General features: G+C 48.1%; 4 protein-coding genes across 4 annotated transcripts in view; 2 read left to right on the top strand and 2 right to left on the bottom strand.

Annotated features, from left to right (window-relative positions):
• Window positions 1–250: 250 nt before the first annotated feature.
• On the bottom strand, window positions 251–3820 carry SODALDRAFT_286294 (potassium/sodium efflux P-type ATPase; the record flags this gene model as incomplete). The annotated part of the gene is made up of 4 exons (XM_028608526.1): window positions 251–943; window positions 1047–2488; window positions 2585–3467; window positions 3566–3820. The coding sequence occupies 4 exons, from the start codon at window positions 3818–3820 to the stop codon at window positions 251–253; spliced, it is 3273 nt and encodes a 1090-aa protein (XP_028462388.1).
• Window positions 3821–3846: 26 nt separating this feature from the next.
• Window positions 3847–4932, bottom strand: SODALDRAFT_364348 (hypothetical protein; the record flags this gene model as incomplete). Its single annotated transcript, XM_028614636.1, has 3 exons — window positions 3847–4224; window positions 4432–4590; window positions 4918–4932. The coding sequence occupies 3 exons, from the start codon at window positions 4930–4932 to the stop codon at window positions 3847–3849; spliced, it is 552 nt and encodes a 183-aa protein (XP_028462387.1).
• A 10137-nt stretch (window positions 4933–15069) lies between these two features.
• SODALDRAFT_86013 (hypothetical protein) lies at window positions 15070–16158 on the top strand. The gene is made up of 3 exons (XM_028615750.1): window positions 15070–15498; window positions 15601–15708; window positions 15764–16158. The coding sequence occupies exons 1-3, from the start codon at window positions 15397–15399 to the stop codon at window positions 16028–16030; spliced, it is 477 nt and encodes a 158-aa protein (XP_028462386.1). The 5' UTR covers window positions 15070–15396; the 3' UTR covers window positions 16031–16158.
• Window positions 16159–20415: 4257 nt separating this feature from the next.
• SODALDRAFT_85934 (hypothetical protein) overlaps window positions 20416–20695 on the top strand; it is a 2204-nt gene continuing 1924 nt past the window's right edge. Inside the window, exon 1 of the mRNA XM_028615749.1 lies at window positions 20416–20629. Coding sequence (XP_028462385.1) covers window positions 20619–20629 — 11 coding nt within the window. The 5' untranslated portion in view covers window positions 20416–20618. The remainder of the gene's footprint in view (window positions 20630–20695) is intronic.

The following is a 20695-nucleotide window of genomic DNA, read 5'->3' as shown; positions in this document are numbered from 1 at the left end:
AATGCATCAAACCTCTCCACATTTCCTCACGCAGATAAAATCCCAAGATAAAAAAGAACTTCCGCTTATGCCCCCACATCAGATCCTCTATCCTGCCCTCCTTCCTCTTCTACTCCCGACCTTTCTTTTCTGCTTTTGTGTGCGTGTTTTTGGTGGTTTCCCGCGACCCCAAGGAGCATGGGATGGCGCTGGCGCTGGGGGGGTATCATCGTGTATATATTTTCCTTGTCCCTTCGCGAATTGAAGCATTTCACACCACGTCGGCCGCGGTCTTCTTGTCCGCTTCCGGGGTCGTCTTCTCGCCAGCCTCCTTCTCACCACCGCTGCTCGGGCTCGACGGTGACTTGCTCAAATCGACGCCGCCGAGCTCGTAGTACACACCGAAGACACGCGACTCGACGTCCCTAGTCCCGCCAGTCTTCTTACGATTCTGGCGGCGGAAGAAGACACGCTTAAGCCACTTCCAGAATTCGACGCCGATAAAGAAGAAGACCGCCGCGACAAAGACGACCGCCCACTCCCACGAGATCGCGGTGTGCTTGAACACGACTCGGTTCAGGACGGGGATATAGTTCAGGGGGAACACAGTAAGGAAGCCGAAAACGACAGCCGAGAAGAGGACCTTATTACGCCAGACGTCAACCATCCACTGGGTGAAGTACCGCTTGCTGTTGGGAACCATGCGGAAGAAGGACCGGCGCATATTAATCATCTCCCAGGCAAGAAAGAGCGACTGCCAGGTGAGAGACGCAAAGCACGTGGCACGAGCACGGAACGCAGTATCGCACTGAGGCGAGTAGTCGCGGTTGCAGTTGGCTCCGAACTGGCCGTCGCCGAACCCGAACATGACAACCAGGAAAGAACCCATGCAGAGAGAAGAAGTCCACAGACCGTACACCACCATGTCGCACAGGAGCTCGGGGGTGAAGACGCCGTATTTCATCTAATCGCTGTATTAGTTGCCTGAAAAGCTGAAGAAAGAACAAGTCTCGCTCCAGACCGAAACGCCGGTTAGAGCGGGGGAAGGGGGTAGAAAATCTACTCACGTCATGGGGAGGACGTTGCAGGACGTCAGGGGCAGCAATCTCAAAGCCGAGACCCATATCGGGCAGACCAGAAGTGATCATAATGATCCACATGGCCTGCACGGGGGAGATAGGGAAGACGGACAGGTTGTCATCATCCTTAAAGGCCAACCCGATAAGCAGAACGCAAGCCTGGGCGATGTTCTGGGCCAGGACGTGCAGCACAAACTTCTGGATGTTGTCGAACATACGGCGGCCTTCCTCGACGGCGTTCAGAATAGAAGCGAAGTTGTCGTCCGAGAGCACAATGTCGGAGGCTTCCTTCGCGACGTCCGAGCCGGCTTGACCCATGGCAATGCCGACATCGGCACGCTTCAGCGAGGGAGAATCGTTCACACCGTCACCCGTCATGGCAACGAAGCGCTCACGACGATGCAGAGCCTCAATCATACGAACCTTGGTCTGGGGGGCGCAACGAGCGACGACCAGGGGAAGCCGAGGCAGCTTATCAATCTCATCATCGGTCAGCTTGTCGAAGTCGGTGGCTGACATCACCATCGTCTTGGCGACATCGGCCGCAATCTCGTTCATACGAGGAGGCAGAATACCGACTTCAAGCGCAATGGCACGGGCAGTCTCGGGATGATCACCGGTCAACATGTGAACGTTGACACCGGCCTCGTGGAACATCCGAACAGAGGGCGCAGACTCGACACGAGGCGGGTCGTACAGTCCGATCAGACCACGGAAAGTCAGATCCTTCTCGAACAGGTTACGGTCCAGGTTCTCGTGGCCATCGACGTCGCCGACATCCTCCCGCGTGGCAAAAGCCAGCACTCGCAGACCCAGACGGGCAAGCGACTCCATGTTCTTGAGGATGTCGTCCTCGATGTCCTTGGTAAGCTCGACCACATCGTCACCGATCCGGATAGTAGGGCAGGACGAGATGACGCGCTCGACAGCGCCCTTGGTAAATAGCCAGTTCTTGTTGGCGTTGGTGTCGGTGAAGATGACGGACATCTTCTTAACGTCGGAATCGAAGGGGAACTCGGCGACCTGCACCCACTGCTTGCCCTCACCCGAGAGCCGCAGGCGATTCCAGTTGAAGCGAGAGGCAAATACCTGAATGGCAATCTCAGTGGGGTCGCCACGGGCATGCCACCCGCCCTCCTTGCTCTGATGGACAGTGGCAAGATTGGCGAGAGAGGCGACGTTAAAGTACGTCTCCATTGCCGTGTTGCTGGTAATCAGAGGCGCAGGGTTCTCAATCGGGGTGCCCTCAGCGTCCTCGGCGAAAAACGCGATGTCCTTGGGCTGGTCCGGGCGGGTCGAAAGGTAACCGTTCGTGGGATTAAAAGGGTCGGTGGCGTCCTTCACCGAGTAAGTGCCAATACCGGGAATCCAGGCCTTACGGACGATCATATTGCCCTGGGTCAGAGTGCCAGTCTTATCGGAGCAAATGTCTGAAGAGAGAATTCCATGTTAGTTCCAAACTGATCTTTCACCATGATGACTAGAGTTTCCGAGGGCACACTAGAATATATATATATAAAACTCACTTGTGACACCACCAAGAGCCTCGAGCGACTTGAGGTTACGGACGATGACATTACGCTCCACCATGCGCTTAGTACCAGCAGCCATGGTAATGGTCAAGACGACGACCAGGGAAGCCGGAATCATGGAGATACCGGTGGCGACAGCGTAGATAATGACTTCCTGTTGGGTACGGAAGTCGTTCGCAGCCAAGACGATGATAGCGCAGACAATGGCGATACCGAACAGAAGCAGGGCAAGCTGGGCCAGCTTCTTCTGTAGAGGCGTTCCGACCTTGACGCCGAGGAAGACACCCATAGCGTCGTAGACGGTCAGGATGCCAGCCTGAATATAGCGACCAATCGAGGCGGATCCATCCTCCTTGCGCTTGACGGGGCGGCGGCGCGACTTCTTACCGCGTAGGGCGGCGGCGATCTGGCCAATCTCGGTGAACATGCCAGTGGCGAAGACAATGCCGCGAGCACGCCCCTTGGTGACAGTGGACGAGCTGTAGGCAACGTTCAAGCGGTCACCCGGGCCGGTGTCATCCTCGAAGGTCCGGGTAGGTTCCTTGCGAACGGGCAGGGACTCGCCCGTGAGCAGAGCTTCGTTGGTCTCAAAGTTGACGGCCTCGATCAGACGGACATCAGCGGGAATGGTGTCACCAGTCTTGAGCTCGACCATGTCGCCAGGGACGATCTCGACGGTGGGGACAGTGACGTTAGAGCCATCACGCACGGCGGAGGCAGTGGGCGATGAGAGGGAACGGAGTGAGTCCATGGTCCTGGCGGCCTTGAACTCCTGCTGGAAGCCGACAACAATGTTGAGGAGGATGACGCCTGCTACGACACCACCCTCAATCCAGGCCTCAATACCGAACGATGCAGCCATGGCAAGAATAAGCACCTAGAGACATTGGTTAGCTTGGGGTTTGAAGATTGATCGTCGCAAAAAATGGGGGGGAAAGAGGAAAAAAAGAAGAAAAAAGAGGTAGAGCTACGCACCATAGTCATGGCGTTGGCAACCTGGGCGACGAGAATCTTCATCGGTTGGACACCCTTCTCCTCGCCAAAGGTATTGCGGCCGTAGTCCTCGAGGCGAGCCTTAGCGTCGGCCGTGGTCAGGCCATCATCGGTGTTGGCCTTGAGCTCCTCAACGGTCTGTTCGATAGTCAGGCCGTGGGCAGGGCGAGAAAGCGGCTTGTTAGCCTGGCCAGACACGTGGTTGGCCACGGCATCTTCGGCTTCGGTGTTCCCCATTGTGGGCGGCGTTGATTGACAGACAATTAGATCCTAGTCGAGAATATATCCAAGTCTCTGTCCGATCGGTTGCCAATTGAGGTTGTGATGAGGGATCTGTGGTTGTGACGTCCCAATTGACGGCAATCCGTGGGAAACTGCGAAGCAACTTCCGAATCTGAGCTCGTGACTGCGGATGACGAGTTATCGATGAGGAATTCGAGTCGAAATATTGCTATGGTGATGACAGGACCAGCAATAATGTGGCCTGATGAGGCAGCTTCCAGGAGGATGAGATGGATTATATGTATCAGATCAAGGCGACATGGAGCATCTGACGTCAATTGATCTCTCAATCTCTGCCCAAACCCTTCCGAACCAGATGAGCCTCGACAGGTAGGCCCATGTATGTGGAGGACGATCACCTAGTGAGTTCGAGATTCCTAGAGGAAATGGTGGCAGCGGCTGAGGCTCGCCGAGTTGGGGAACGCGGTAGAGGGGAGATTGGGAGTGAATAAGGGGAAAAGAAAAGAAGGGGAAAAGAAAAGAGAGGAGTAAAAAAAGAAGGAGGGGGGAAGAACAGTGATTCTTGAAGAGAAGAGGGGGAAAAGGAGAGGGAAAAAGGAACTTACGACGGGGAGGGGATGGGGAAGGTTAAGAACGATCAAGGTCGGGGTTCGTGGAAGGTCGGGTGGACTGGATTGGCACGCCGGGGTAGCTTGGGAAGAGTGAGGGTTCACTGGTTGCCCCGGTTGCTTTGGGTTCTTGGCTGTCAGGACGAGCGGAGTCCACTATTTGTCGATGTTGGTAACGAGTGAGCCGAACTGATTGAGAGAAGAGTTGACAGCGAGGGTGAGAGCCAGAATGTGGACTCAAGGTGTGGATGCTACTAAAAACTACCTAAGTACAAGAAGAGTCAGCCAAAGGGCCAGAAAGAACCCCCAAGGGTGGATTTGCCGACTTTGAAAAGTGGGGTTCAGATCCGCTAAGACATCTTTATGGAGTCCGGTGTCGAGTCCTTAGTGGCTGCTGTGTCCGTGTTCTTTCTTCCGTTCAGCGTTATGACTTCATGGTCCAGTCCAGTGTTGCCGGTCAGGGGGATATACATAGAGTCGTACCTCATCCCAAGCCATGGTAGTGCGTACGGAGTACGGAGTACGAAGTAGCATTTGAAGTGTGGGGGCAGGACCGGGGGGTTCCATGATAGGTATGCTGTTAGGGGTGAACTAGTGAACCCCTGGACAGCAAATTGTGCCTTACCCCTTCAGAAACTCGACCTAATTACTTCTAACCTACCTACCTACCCTTACTACTTCGTGGGCGCTACGCCATACAAACATTAGCGAACGAATAACGTCTTAGCAATGACGTCCCGTAAGGCAACATGATTGTGCTTGCCCTACGGATCCTCGACTCGACGACGTCTGGCGAGCATCTTTATACGATCCATCGTCGTCCTACTAGATTAAATTACGAAGTATAGATACTTAACCAGACGACTTTCAGAGCCGTCATATTATTTTAGTATTCCTAATTATCTGCATGAATAAATAATGCATAAAATCTGAGCGACTGTGGGGGTGCTAATAGGGGTGAAGTATCTGCCCCGAGGGGTTTTATTCCCAAGGTACTAGGGAGTTTCAACCTGACACGGAAAGCGGTGTGGTCTACCCACGAGAAAGACGAAGGATATTGGACAATCGACCGGATCTTATTGCAAAAGGGAAGGCACTCACGACTATTCCCACATAATATCACATAATGTCCCGTGCCTGCGGCAAAGTGGAGAAGTGCCAAGCGGCCGGGGGTGGGGGGCTGTTTCACGCGAAAAACGAAAGCCTTTTTTTTTTCATTTTTTTTTTTCACTGTCCACGAAACGGACTCGGAAAAAGAACACCACACTCGCCTTGGCGGGTCTTGACCCTTGGTAGCAGTCGCACAACGCAACCCGCAATACAATGATCTGCCACCATTCGCTCACACGACTGGTCGTTCTTTTAACGACAATTCCAGCATTCTTTTTGTCAGGTCGAAGTACGAAGTATATACTCCTAGAGATAACTCGGTGGGGGGGGTATTGGGCAGCGCCAAAGTCGTGTCAGACGCGGGCCCACCCCGGACGCCACAGATTCCGCCGCCGCTCCTCCTTACTCCGTGCAAAATGTCAATTGAATTCCTGGTCGGACCTTTTACACCCAATACTGGCTCCAATCTCTTCCCAACCCTTCGCTGACGATTGGTTGGCACCAAACTGATCGAGATAGTTCGGTGACCAGTATCCATAAAGTTCACCGATCCACATCCCTGCCTAAAGGGATATACTCCGTATAGCTGAACAACAGACAAGTCTACGTAGATATTAAAGTACCGGAAAAGGTCGATACAGAAAACTGAATATCCAGCAAGCGGGGATATGGCTCAGGAATAACCGCTCGGCTGAGCTGAATCGACTGTGGTCCGTCCAGTTTACCTTACGTATGATATCTTGGTATATCTCCGATAAGATAGGCACATTAAGGCGACGATAGCCAGGAATGCGGGAACACGTCTTCGAGAATAGGGTGGGGGATTTCTTTTTGTATTTTTTCTTCCTGCGCTAAAGAAACACTGAAGTCGGCACAATCCCCGACGCCGTCTCCGATATCCCGCAACCCATGTAACCTACCCGGGAGAGTCTGGTCTCGGCAGTGGTCCTGCCAGTGAGCCTTGAGGAGGCAGTGCCACACTCCACTCGCGCAAGTACTTCGTACGCTGCCAAGGCTCCGCCCCGCGAGCTCTATCATCCGAGTACTCCCGTCAGCCGATGGCGTGATTGAGCAGACGGGCCTAATGGAAGATCAGAGTAATAAAAAGATCCAACAGAGGGCAGCCGGCGCCAACGACAAACAAGGACCTGTTCGTGGAAAAATGCAAACCCTTTCGAGATCTCCTACATGCTACTCCAGGCACTCCGTCTGTTCAGGCCAATTAGGGCCGCGATATCACGGAGTTGCGACAGCGAAAATATTGTGTCGATGAACGTACACATAATAGTGTACACGTGTACCCGAAGAGCGAAATATGACGGAATGAGGCGAAGACATATAACGAAGTCTATAATCAGAGATGCGACATGGGCATGCACCCCAACAAAAGGAGGCAGGTCCCGTTGACAGATCAATTGCGGGATCGTGAGCTACTATCCGTACACTGCAGACGAGGTCTTAAGAGTCTATAAGTGGTGATGAAGATAGAAACATGTACATAATAGTGAGCAAGGTTCTGTGGTTATTACGTGCCCGTAGCCGACGCATTCCCGCGATTGTATTGAAGCATGCCCTGAAATGCTTCAAATGTCTCATTTGGACCCTCTGCTCCGTACCTTGTGTTTCGAAATTTCCGATTCGGGAGTCACATAAACTCTCCGTGGAAGAATGCCTAATAATAAACTGATGTAATAACAGAATCGAGACAACATCGATATCTTTCCTATCATTGCAACTTCCATCAGCCGACCTCGGTGAGCGCCAAGACGCTAAGCCCGCCGAAGCATGTCCGCGGTTGTTCTGGCCTCATTCTCGTTGGTCTTCCCGTCCCGGGCAGGAAAACCGACCTGGACAGCACATACGATGTCCAGAGGAAGGATGGTTGTGGGTGGGTGGTTATGTGAAGCCACGACACAACGGGTAGACATCCAGTGGCTTTCAGCAATAAAACATAACTTATGGCCACGTTCGACAAATTTAATAACTTGTTGACGATTGTCTAAGTTTTATGCAAGTGATATCCGTAGCCAAGACGCTAATACGGCGCTATTTTAGCGCGCTATATATCTTTTCTACATATGTAAATATTAAGCCGGGTCCCTGATATATCTTTCGTATCCTGTCGTATCTTATCGTACTATATCTTATCTTATCGTACTATATCTTATCTTATAGTACTATATCTTATCTTATCGTATTCTATTTTATTTCATTTTATTTTTATTTTATTAGGTCTTATTATCTCTTATCCGCTTATATCAGTTATATATATTCTTATCGGCTCTTATATCCTTTTCTTATTAAAGGTTTTCAATAAGTTACTAACTCTCTTAGGCTTTTAATAGACACTTCTATATAAAAAACGGCCTTCTTATTATAAAACGTTAATAAGAGGATCTCTGCCGAGTATAGTACTTTAAAAAGAGGGGATAATAGGAGTATAGCGGGGTTATAGTATTAAAAATACAGTTACACTGAAAATATTATATAAAAGTGGTTATAACCAAGATACTATATAGGGTAAGTAGCGAATTAAGATAGACTAACCTGTTATACATTAAAATAGCATTTATATAATTAACTTAATAGAGCAGAAATCTCGTGTGTGTGTATTATATTAAGTTATATCTATATAAGTCTTTTAGGCCCTTAATTTAGGTGGTAAAGACTCTGTTATAGGTACTATATTATTTGGATCCTATCTGGTCTTTTCCGGTATCTGTCGTATAGGCAGGACCACGATATAGTCTATAAGGGATCCAGGGGGGATCCACTCTATAACTAAGGGCTCCGGATATCAGGGACTTCGGATATCAGGATATAATAAAGGTGGATACCGGAAAAGACCGGATAGGATCTAAATAATATAGTACCTATAACAGAGTCTTTACTATCTAAATTAAGGGTATAAGAGACTCTCCTAGATATAACTGGATATAATACACACACACGAGATTTCTGCTCTACTAAGTTAATTATTTAAATACCTATTTAACGTGCGATAGTTATAAGCCCGGTTTATAACGCCTAAACGATAGATATTAATAAGGCTACCCCTATTCTATTATAAAGAAATAATCATATCTATATAAGTACTCTTAAATAACTACTATCGACCTAATTAAAGTAATTAAAAGATTAATTAACCTACCTATTAATTAACTAACCGATAAATAATAAACTAATAAAGATATCTTCTAACGTATTTAATACCGAATAGAAAGCGGCCGCCACTACCCTTATCAACTAAAGGGATTAGGCGGTTTAGGAGCGCGCTATACGCGGTAAATCGGCCTCTTACTAGGATAATTACCTTAATCTAAAGCTAAGCGATAAAGAGGCTAACGCCCATCTCCTCCCCCTGCTTATACCGCCTAATATTCGTAAATACAAAGCCTTTATCGTGGACCTAAACGCGGAGGAGGCCACGGCTATAGCTACTATATCTTCCACTATCACGCTAAAGGGCGATAAGGCTATAGACACCACGGACGCCGCCGCTACTATAGCGGCCACGGCCGCCGGTAAAAGGAAGACGGCTGCTCGCCGGAAGGTTACGGCCGTAACGAAAGAACTACTAACCAGGACGCCCACGTCTATTAATAACCTCTTTAAAAAGGGGCGTACACGCTACCTATAAGATAGCCGTATATACCGCGAGGAAACGACAGACTATAACGCGTAGTAGAAGGAGTTTAATAAGGTACGCTCCTATATCGAAAGGACCGTGTATACTATATTATATAATCTCCTCGCCTAGCTATAGGATAATACAGTAAATAACCCGCGGGCCTAGATTACTCTCCTATACGCGCACGCAGGACTAATACCTATAAACCTCCGTAAGGAAGCCTTAGTCCTATACCGATAATATACTATACTTATAAAGGCTATACCTAAGGATATAAACGCTTAGGTGGTAAACTAGAAAATAGCGATAATACACTATAAATATATAGGCGTTTTAGAGCTATTAATCGCGGACCGTTAAGCAGAAGACGCGTTAAAAGCTATTAGACCTATTACCTAGGAATAGAGTACTAACTACCTAGTAAATAACTATAATAAGATTACGGAAAACGAGCTAACGATTAACGACTTCGTAAAGGCTTTAAGGGCGGTTCTTAGTAATATAAAAGGCCTATAATCCACCGCTATAAAGTCTAGAGTTAGGAGAGGCACCTTTAATACCCTTAGGAACCTCCCCGATACTAAGGATACTACTAATAATAAAGATAATAAAAAGCGTCCTCGTAGCGATATATCCTTAAAGGCTATTCCTCCTATAACGAGGAGGCCCTATAAGATATACGAAAACACCTATACTACTGCCGCCTATTAGTACGTAAGGCCGGATATACGCCTTTATACCTGGCGTAGCCGTGAAGATATTATAAAGGTTATAGAAAAGAAGATACGTAATTATAGTTTTAAAAGCCGCGTGGATACCGCGATATAGAAAAGGCGGGAAGCCTTAGGGGCTATTACCGCTAATAAGATAGAGGAAGTCTAGGAAAATTAACTCTATAATACTACGCCTACTATAGTTTATAAAGACCTGTCTGTCACCACGACGGGGAGACTAGGAGCCCCTTTAACCTAGGGGGTAGCGCGCCGTCGTTATACGACGATACTATTAAGATTATAATAAGAATAAGGGGTATCCCTTTCTATTAACTAAGCTAGAGCGCTCTTATACTATACGATTCTAGACTTAGGATCGTTAATCTATATCTTTAATAATTAAGGCCGTTTTACGGCTATTAGACTACTCACGGATACTTTATCTTCATCCTTTTAGGTGGATACTTATAAGGCTTCTATCCTCGGATACGGAGACGTTAAGCTATATATATAATCTCTATTAGGCACGAAGAGGCTATTACGCCTCCGTGACGTCGTATACTATAAGGAATTCGTTACTAATATTATCTCGGAACGCTAGCTACGCCTATAAGGCTATTACTAGGACACCGTAAACGATACTATTATTAGCTCCGCTAATAACCGGCCTATTTATAAGCTACTAAATATCCACGGCTAGTATATAATCGAGCGCGCGGAAGCCACGGCCGCCACTGTATTTATAGTCTTAGTAAGGTATCCCCGCGATAACTCGTATAGAAGATTATAATAACCGCGGTAACCGTAGAAGACCACGGTATAACGGTAGCACGAACGCCTTAGCCACTATAGCACCGATACTCTTATAATAATCGTTAACGCTACTTAGGGGGTAAAGATAAAGGGACCTTATATAACGGACTATAACGCGTATAGGCAATCGTAAGTGTCTACGTAGATCCGGCGGATACTATCCTTTTACCCGTTAAAGCCCGGGGAGGCCTTAACTATTAATTTTCACGATCTAGAAGAGTCGGAATCGCTAGGCGAACTATATAAGTCTATTATATTCGTTATAGATATATATATAGGTTATATGTAGGATTATTACCTATAGAAAAGGGACTCAGACTTTATTCTATACGCTTTAAAGGATGTTTTTACCCTGCTTAAGACCTAATTCGATATTAGGCCACGCGTTCTACGGGCTAATTCTAAGATATTTTAGCACCTAGAAGTCGTTGCTTTCCTCGCTACTAAGGGGGTAGAAGGCTAGCTATCGGCACTATATTTATAGGATTAAAACGGCGTTATAGAATGGATTAAAGGTATCGTTAAGAGAAGGGCGAGGGCTATAAGGATTAGAGCTAATCTACCTATATCTATCTAGCCTAAGATCTTTAAGACTACTATATATCTATATAATAGAACGCCACGATATATTAACGACTAGAAGATACTATACGAAGGCCTACGCGGCCGTTAACCTAACCTTACGCACCTACGAGCTTACGGCTATAAAGCCTTTATAAAAACGCGCGGTACCTAAGCTAAAAGGAACCGCCTATAAAGGCTAGAGCTAAAGGTATAGATCGGTTATTACGTCGGATACTAATCCTCGAATAGCTTCCGTATTTAGCTACCATATCTAATAGATATTATTACCACGAGAGACGTGGTCTTTAACGAAGATAAGATATTTGACGGCAGGATTAAAACGCTATAAGCTATAGCTTCCGCCGAGGAAATCGGGGAACGCCTATAATCTATCCGTATCACCTAATCTAATAAGACCGCGAATAGGCTACTATTAAGGGGTAGAGCCGTAGACGTATTCGATCCTAAGTCGGAAGACTCTAACGCTACCGCTATTACTACATATAAAGGCGAGGCCGTCGCTATTACTATAAGAGAGGCTATTACTATTACTATAGATAAGGTTTTAAATCAATAGCCTAGATATTAGGCTATAGATTTAGAACCTCGTAACTTTAACGCTACCGCTATTACTATAGGAGAGGCTACTACTATTACTATAGACTATATCACCGCTATTACTACGGGCACCGCTATTACTACGGATACTACTATTACTATAGGAAAAGACTATACCACCGCTATTACTATAGGCTAGGAAAACGCTACCGCTATTACTACGGATACTACTATTACTATAGGAAAAGACTATACCATCGCTATTACTATAGGCTAGGAAAACGCTACCGCTATTACTACGGATACTTCACGGTTTACCACTATAAGGTTTAAACTGTTTCCTATGCTTCTAATATCCCCTGAAGATCCCGCGCGCGCGTTCCTTATAGCGTTAGCGGTGGTTAGGGGCGCTAAGGTGGAAGAACACAATAACCACTAACGAATAGCTATAGGTGCCCTTAGGGGGTGCCTGTCGGCTATACTCCTGTCGGCCGCGCGCCTATTACCCGCGCGCCTATCTATCGCGAGAACTATCGTAAGTCTATACACGACCGAGAAAGTCCAGAACAATAACGCCTAAAAGGCGTTCTTTAACGCTAGCAGGACTTATAACCCTATACGTACAAGGAAGTAAGCTATTAACGATAATGATATCGGTACTATAGATTCCTCTTATACCTCCTAGCCGCTATCGCTATCGTATATAACCCGCGAGGATCTCCCGTCTCTACTAAACCACTACTATAATATACGTCTCTATCCGTTACGGGAGCGGTAGTTATAGGCCAAGGGGGAATACCTTAAAGGGCACCAATAGATAGGCTATTAGTAGGAGGTAGGTAGTAATTAGGCTAATAAGTAACAAGTCCTCGCCTATAGATAGGTATATACCTATAAATTTAATTTGGGGGGCACCCTCCTTGAGTATAAGGCACGCCTTATAGTCCGAGGGGATTAATAAAAACGGTTAGAGACTAAAGATAACTACACCATAACGCTAGCCTCGCGGTCCTTCCGTATACTAATAGCGATCGCCGCCCGGTTTAACCTAGAAATAAGGCAGTTTAATGCTATTAACGCGTTCGTTAACGCTAGCCTTAAGGAAAAGGTGTTTATAAAGATACCGTAAGGCTACGAAGTACTAGGTAAGGTCCTGCTACTACGGAAAGCCCTCTTTGGCTTAAGGGTATCGCTACTACTATAGTAAGAGGAATTTAGCGGTACGCTATAAAGGATAGGATTCACGGCTATACCTAATAACCCCTATATTATACTCCGCGACGGTTTAATTCTATTCTTTTACGTTAACGATATCGGACTTATCTATTATAGAGATCGTAAGATAGACGCTGATAACCTCGAAGCCGCCCTTAAGCGAAGCTATAGGTTATTAGGAGGCGAAGAAATCCGTTAGTTCCTAAGAATTAAGGTCCTAAGGGATAGAGCCACCTGAAGGTTATAGCTATTATAATCCTCCTACGTGGAGAAGATCGCGGTTAAATACTACATAGATATACTCTGCCGAAAACCACTAAAGGTCCTGTTATTAATGATAGAGCCGTTAATACCCCGCGATGGTATACGCGCGTCGATTCCCGAGGTCCGTTAGTATTAGGGTATAATCGGTTCTATCCTATACGCCGCTATCGTGATAAGACCCGATATCGCGTTCGCTTATTCGAAGCTTTCCTAATATAACGTTAACCCCTCCTCTAACTATCTTAAGAGGTCTTAATAAGTGCCGCTATTCCTATACTATATAAGATACTATTACTTAGAATTCGGTAGGGATAGACTCTTCCTAATAATAAGCGACGCGTCCTTTAGGGATAATCCATACCGTAAGAGCTTATAAGGATATACGATAAAGCTTTTCGGCGGCACCGTTAACTAAAAGGCGGGTAAATGACCGATAGTCACGACGTTGTTAATAGAGTTAGAACTACCCGCTCTTACTAAGGTAGCTCAGGAGACGCTCTTCGTTAGCCGGATATTAAGGGATTTAGAGCTTCGGCTAGACTAATAATAGCTATAGCTACACTACGATAATTAATAGACTATTAACCTTGTTAATAAGAAGGCATAACGCCTATAAATAAGGCTACGGCACGTCGATATTTATAACTAGTAGGCGCGTTAGTTAGTATAGTAGGGCCTTTTTAAGGTCACGTACGTTAATATAAAGGAGATAATCGCGGACGGTTTAACGAAGGCACTACTAGAGGCAGGAATTAAAAGACTATAGTAATAGCTTAATTTAACGGATTAAAAGGACCGTATCGAGTAGTCTAAACGACTATACGAAGAGATTAAACGCGCTAAAGCGGCCGTAATGAAGGCCCCTAAGGGCGTGGTAGATCCGATAGATATAGATCTAATTAATTAGATCCGGCTAATTAGGATCGAGGAACTAATTAACATAGAATTAAATTAAACGGTTAAATAGGGCGGATTTAGATCTTTTTTACGAGGGCGTTTTCCCTTAACTATTAATTTTATAGTAGAAAAGTTAAGAGCGTTTAGTTTAAACCGAAGCCTCTAATTAGTTAGTTAACCTAAGAAAACCTACCTTAACTAAAGGGGTGTATCGTATAGACAGGACCACGATATAGTCTATAGGGGATTTAGGGGGGATCTACTCTATAACTAAGGGCTCCAGATATCGGGGACTTCGGGTATTAGGATATAATAAGGGTAGATACCGGAAAAGACCGGATAGGATCTAAATAATATAGTACCCATAATAGAGTCTTCACCATCTAAATTAAGGGCATAAGAGACTCTCCCAGATATAACTGGATATAATACACACACACGAGATTTCTGCTCTACTAAGTTAATCATTTAAGTGCCTATTTGACGTGCGATAGTATCCGTCCTTATTATATCCTGATACCCGAGGTCCCCGAGATCCGAAGCCCTTAGTCAGGCATGGATCCCCTAGGGACCACGTCGTGGTCCGTGTGCCTATACGACATGACCCTGACAACACTCATCTTGTCGAGGTCGGCTGGACGCGGCTGAACTTGTTCCCCAAAGACAAACTGGGGTACGAATATATACGTGCATAACCACAAGCTGACTGATCTCCCTGCTCGTTTCTTTGTAAACCGTTGTTAGTGGAGACGTTTCCGTTTCCAATCCCAGAGCCACATTTATCGTTAATGGGACGTTGTGTAACGTGCTTGCAGGTGTACATTGACACCTATTTGGAAATCCGTGCAAGGGCATCCAACCGTCGGCCTGGAACTGGGTCAAGTATCTGAATTGTGACGATCCAGCCGTTCAGTCCTATCCGTAAGCCCTCTTATACCTGTTGATGGGCCGATAGAATATTCCATAAAAGCCGCCCTATCCGAACCACCTACCTTAGTCCCACATTGACATACGGCGGTTGACATAAACTTCAGCGGAGCCGAAAGCAGTTTGAGGTTGAGCCAGGAGAGCACCAAACCAGCCTGACTGTCATGCTACGTACCATCTCCATCACAGCTGCCCCATACATCAGTTCCAGGCATCTGTTTGCCCTATAGGCTGCCAGCAGATCAGCTGCGACTTCCTCCGGGCCGCCCAATGTGCATCCGATGCGCTTGTGCCGGCACCGTCATGTCAAGAATCCCGGTGGGAAGAGAGTCAAAAGACAAGGAGATACAGCGACACAGAGAGAAACTAGGTGTTGTCTCCCCCCTACCTACCTAAAAGTAGCCGCACTGGCGGCACGGCCCATCAGTCACTTAACTTATTAGGTGCTACATGGACTGACAAGATAGACACTAGCTACGCCGCCGCCGGCCTCGTGATCTGTCGGCTACAAGATATTGCATCTGGACGTGCCTCGAATCGCCAGTTACGAACCCCGCCCTAGTCCTAAATCGTGGACGATCAGCAAGTACTACTTCGTACACAACGACGCTGCATGCATGGGACTGACTGCCCAAAGAACTGGCTGCGTTTGTGCGAGTTTGACGGCCTGGGCAGCAGGCGTCAGTGCCCTAAACGCATCTGCCGACAGCCATTGACCAACCATGTCCGCCCGAAAGGCCCCGACAGCCCCGTTCCCGACAAGGTTATCAATCTACTTGCCCTTTTCATCACAGCCGGCAGGATAAAGTTGGGACGACAGGCGGTACGAAAAAAAAAAAAAGGAAAACCCCGTAGTGCGAAAGTAGTATCAAACATACGGCGAAAAGGTTGGGTGAGAGCCTAGAGGGGACGCGTTTCCCCCCACGAGTCCAAAGATATGCGTACCTAAACAGGACTGGTCTTCTCTGTTGTGTAATATGTTTTGGCAGCACTACGAGATTGTGATCGCCAACATGGCAACAAAACTTTTCCTGTGAGAGGCCATCGAACCCGCTGACGATTAGTATGCGGGACGAAAGAGTTTGGTTTGTGAGGCGTCTGGGCTGACTTCGGAAGCGGGGTTCCTCATAGGGGTCCTCACCGCTAAACCGCCCGGCGAAGCGCGCCCACATTTTAACCCCCATGATGCGCCTGTCCCCCGCTCGGCGTGGGGAAGCGCCGGCCTAAGAGGCTGACTGGGGCTCAATCGAGCCAGTCGATCCGACACACAGAGGCTTGTTTCAAGGAGGGGGTTTCACAATATGTATGTACGTTGTAGTCCGTACTTGTTACCGAACAAAGCAGCCGCCTGACTTCGTACTTCGATCTGCTCGGGATCACAAAGCAATTCCAGACGTTCGCTTGTACTCCGGAAGTCACGAGATACCTTACGGATACATATGGGTAGAGACACGATATGCTCCCCAGCCGTGCTCTACTTACGTTCTTCAGGTTGTCCACCTCTGCGCCTCTGCACGTCTGCACGTCTGCACGTCTGCACGTCTGTGGCATTCCTGAAGGCCTCAATCATGACTCTTTGCAGCACGGGAAGACGAAAACAAAACAGCTTGCAGATGGCTGGATCGTGGCCCATGCAAGCTGGAATTGCAAGCCTTTTTTTCTTTTTTTCTTCTTTTTTTTCGTGGCGTTTCTTGCTTCCTGAACCCTACACTAGAGATAGAAACAAAAGAAACACAATCTCAAAGCAACGGTTATAGGTAATGAAACAGCGCACAGCGGTATTTGTGTCCAGTGCGAGGCTGAGTGAGGCTCAGTCAGGTGACAGCTTGCCCGTCTACCTAGGAAAGCCAAAAGGCTGGCTCGGTGCACAACATCAATGCCACACTCATTCGCCATCGCCGGCGCCTCGGTCTTCGGCGGGATGGGTTAATTGCGAAGTAATTACTTCGTAGGTGATATTCGTATGTACGAATACATATGGCGTGTGAGGAGCAGCCGATCCCCCAACGTTGTCTTGCCGAAGTCCTCCGTGCGCTGAAGCCGCTGTTTCTCCCCGTTCGTCCCTTCGTGCGAGGAACAACACGCACGATTTCGGATTTTGAGCCCCCTAGACCCGGACTTTCCTTCGACGTGCATCTGCCAAGAAGTCAATAGCAACCTGAGCAGGATACCGTAAAAAAAAAACTCTCATATTCTGGCCAACCACGGTTCTTCAATCAGAAATCAAGCAACGGTATAGTGGAGGGACGAGCGTCGCCAAGGATGCCCATCGGGCTGGGCGTTTTTGGTTTTTGCACAAAGATGAGACTTGGCGAGCGTTTCTCGTTTTATTCTAATCCCCTTACCCCCGTCACGAGTGCTCCTGTGGCCATGAACCCCCTTTTGACCCCGTTAACAACAGAGTTTCAACCCCCATAGTTAGCCTTATTGGACCTCTGATTATCCCAGGTCCCACACCACTCACACACTACCTTAGACTGCACCCCCGGGCCTGGCCCTCACTCGCCCTCATCCCAAGCCTACCCCCCCTCTACGTCTGAGCAGCAACCTGCAGTTCCTCGAACGACGTCACAACACGGGGAGTAACCCTGCTCGCATGTGAGCTCGTGCTTGCTTGCCCCCATTTATTGGGCAGGTGGGTAATAATAATTCGTCGTTCGCTGTGCATTGTATTCGTGCTTCCTTCGAAGGGAATACAAAAGTATCTGAGTCGCCGAGCCGTAGAGGCAAGCGCCAAGACGGCCAAGACGTCTTGGCCGGAGAAGAGGAGGTGACAGTGCAGAGTAAAAACGGATAGAAGGAATTTGGGCGAGTGACCGAGAAATGCTTACAACGTACACACCACACCGTACATCGGACAACATCCTGAACACTGTTGGATCCTGTGATGGGGAGAGCGAAGAGTGTAGTTGTATCTAACGCGGGAACTCTGGACGACGGATTGATTGGCATTGGCTGGCAATTGGTTGGCAAGGTCTGCATATCGAAGAGATTTCCCAACATCATTCCACGTTTTAATGCACAGCAGCGCGACTCCCGTGCCTATCTGGGGATTCTTATCTTCATCTGCATCATATCAAGGCACCTTACTAATTAAGGTTGGTAAGGTACGGGGTTAATATCTTTCTGTTCCTAAATACTCCGTACCAACCCAAGTCGTACTCCATGCTTCGACGCACAACGGTACACGTTTGCACCATGGAACTTGCCTACTCGCCAATCTCGCCTATTCAAACTTGATCGTTCTACGAAGTATATACTTCGTAATCGTTCTAACCATGCCGACTGTAAGGTATTCGCGAATCCTGGCGACAGCAATGGAGGCAACGACGGTAAGGCAACTCTTTGCGGATAATTATCAGTTGGTCCCTCCCGCACCCGCGCCTGCGCCCGCCCTTGCTCGCGATCGGCTACTCTATACCCAGCAGTTGGAATGCAAGTAATACCGAGAGAAACGCCAATGACGATATATATATATATATACCCTTGGGCCAGGCACTCGGGTGTTTCGGCTCAGCTTCAAAAACACCACACGTATTCATTCGTACGTACGCACCATGATTTACATACTTATGAATAGGTACGTCCAGCTCGGGCAGCTTCAAATACTGCAGCTCGGTGCAGCTCCCTGAAGCCTTCTGACCTGGCTGAGTAAAGAAAGCGCTTGCCAATTCCTTCCTCGACCTCTCTTCTATTCACTAACCGATTCATACCTGTCCTCGATTTTCAACCCAATTTTTTGTCTGGCGTCGGGGACTATCCGGCGAAAGGATGCCTCCTATGTCAACAATTTCATAAGTTTGTGAATGTGTCATGGGTGGCGGCCAACCAGCGAATCCAAGACCAAAGGGACCCAGGTTCCGTGTTCCATGGCGTGGAAATGGCCAAGCGATCACTTCCTCGATTTCCCGGTTGGGGGAAGGGGGAGGGAGGTCAGCTGAATTGGAATGCACTTATTATTATTATCGGCTTTTGTTTCTCCGCAGTGTTCCCCGATCTGACACGAGTGTAACTTGGGCTGCCAGCCTCCAGGTACTTCGTACATATGTCAAGAATCGACTGGGGGAGACCAGCTTTATTTACGTTGCGCAACGGTGCGCAACGGGCGGTGACGCGCTGAAAGCTAAGATCTCATAGTTCTGAGCAGTGAACACTCCGTACCAGTGTTCCTCCAGTATCGCCTTCGCACTTCCGAAGTACTTCCCATCAACAAGACTGTTCGTACTTTGTACAAATATGGCCATAGTTGAACGGTTATGACCAACTTGCCGCAGCAAGATACAACAACGTGGTAACTAAGTATTGGCGTGTTACTTTGCAAAGTACGGAGTACGTACTAAAGGCGGGAGTACCTCTCCAAGCTAAAGTCGTTTATTGTGGGTGTGGCATCGTTTGTGGTGTTCTTGTCTTCTTCGGGTCTTCCTTCCTCTCAACCTCAACATCCCCTCTCTCTCTCTCTCTCTCTCTCTCTCTCTCTCTCTCTCTCTCTCTCTCTCTCTCTCTCTCGCTCTCTTTCTCGCCCCCTTTAACCACGGCTTCCCACGATCCGAGCCTGTCCGCGACGCTCGCTCGTTCCCTCTTCGGCCATCGCATCCCGCCCGACTACGATTTACGGTCGTGAGAGGACACGGAGCAATTCACGACAGCGGCCGTGCGCCTTTGAGCGCTCGCCATTGCATTGCGCTACGGAGCACGGATTACACGGATTACGGTGTACCGATCGCATCATAAACTTCTCCACGAGATTTCTCCACGAAACGCGCGCGGTTGATTGGGCACGGGCTACTTCGTGGACACAGACACGGGATAAGATCACGAAAATCGGTCCCTTCCCGTCTGATCTCGGTTCGCAATGCCAGAGATCATCGTGTTGGAACGGCCTGAAAACAAATGAGCCGGGAGACGAAGAAGATAAAGAGAGAAAAACGAAAAATAGAAAGGGCGACAAGACATGAACTACATCACTGCCATCATAATCGTCTGCGCCATAAGCGGGACTGTCTTCAGTCTGGCCTTGTACGTTCGGATTGCTCCCTTTTCCTCATTCTACTCCATGAAGTCCGACACGGGTGTCTTCCCTCTTGACGACTATCCGCTTGGCCTGGATGGCTGAGCGAAGTTCTGGATTGTCGCCGCATCATCCCCCCTCCGGTTTTCCAGTTCCGTCTCTCCCTTGCTCCCTTACTCCCTCACGATGTAGACATTTTTCCAGCAATGTTTTCTTTCCCCTTGGGAGACTTCTAGAAGAGGATTCAAAGCCTTCGACGTACTTCTATATTTGATTTTTGAGGCTGACTCTCCTCGCTGCTGCGGCTAGGGGCACCAAGCTCTACTTCAAACATCGCCAAAATCGCAAGACTCGCCCTGAGGTGCAGCAACTAAAGAATGCGCGCCACCTGCTACTATGCGCGGCTCGACGTAGTCGCTTGGGCGCCGAGAAGCTGAGTCACTACGACGTCGAGCTGAGGTTAGGCCCACAACAACACGGAGAAATGCATGAATGGTGAGTGAGTGTGAGTCAGCCATCGCAGGCACGGCGTCTTCTTTCTCGTCGCCCCCGCCCCCCCCC

Source organism: Sodiomyces alkalinus, assembly GCF_003711515.1.
Source record: "Sodiomyces alkalinus F11 unplaced genomic scaffold SODALscaffold_18, whole genome shotgun sequence".
NCBI lineage: Eukaryota > Fungi > Ascomycota > Sordariomycetes > Glomerellales > Plectosphaerellaceae > Sodiomyces > Sodiomyces alkalinus.
This window is presented reverse-complemented; position numbering and strand designations above follow the sequence as displayed.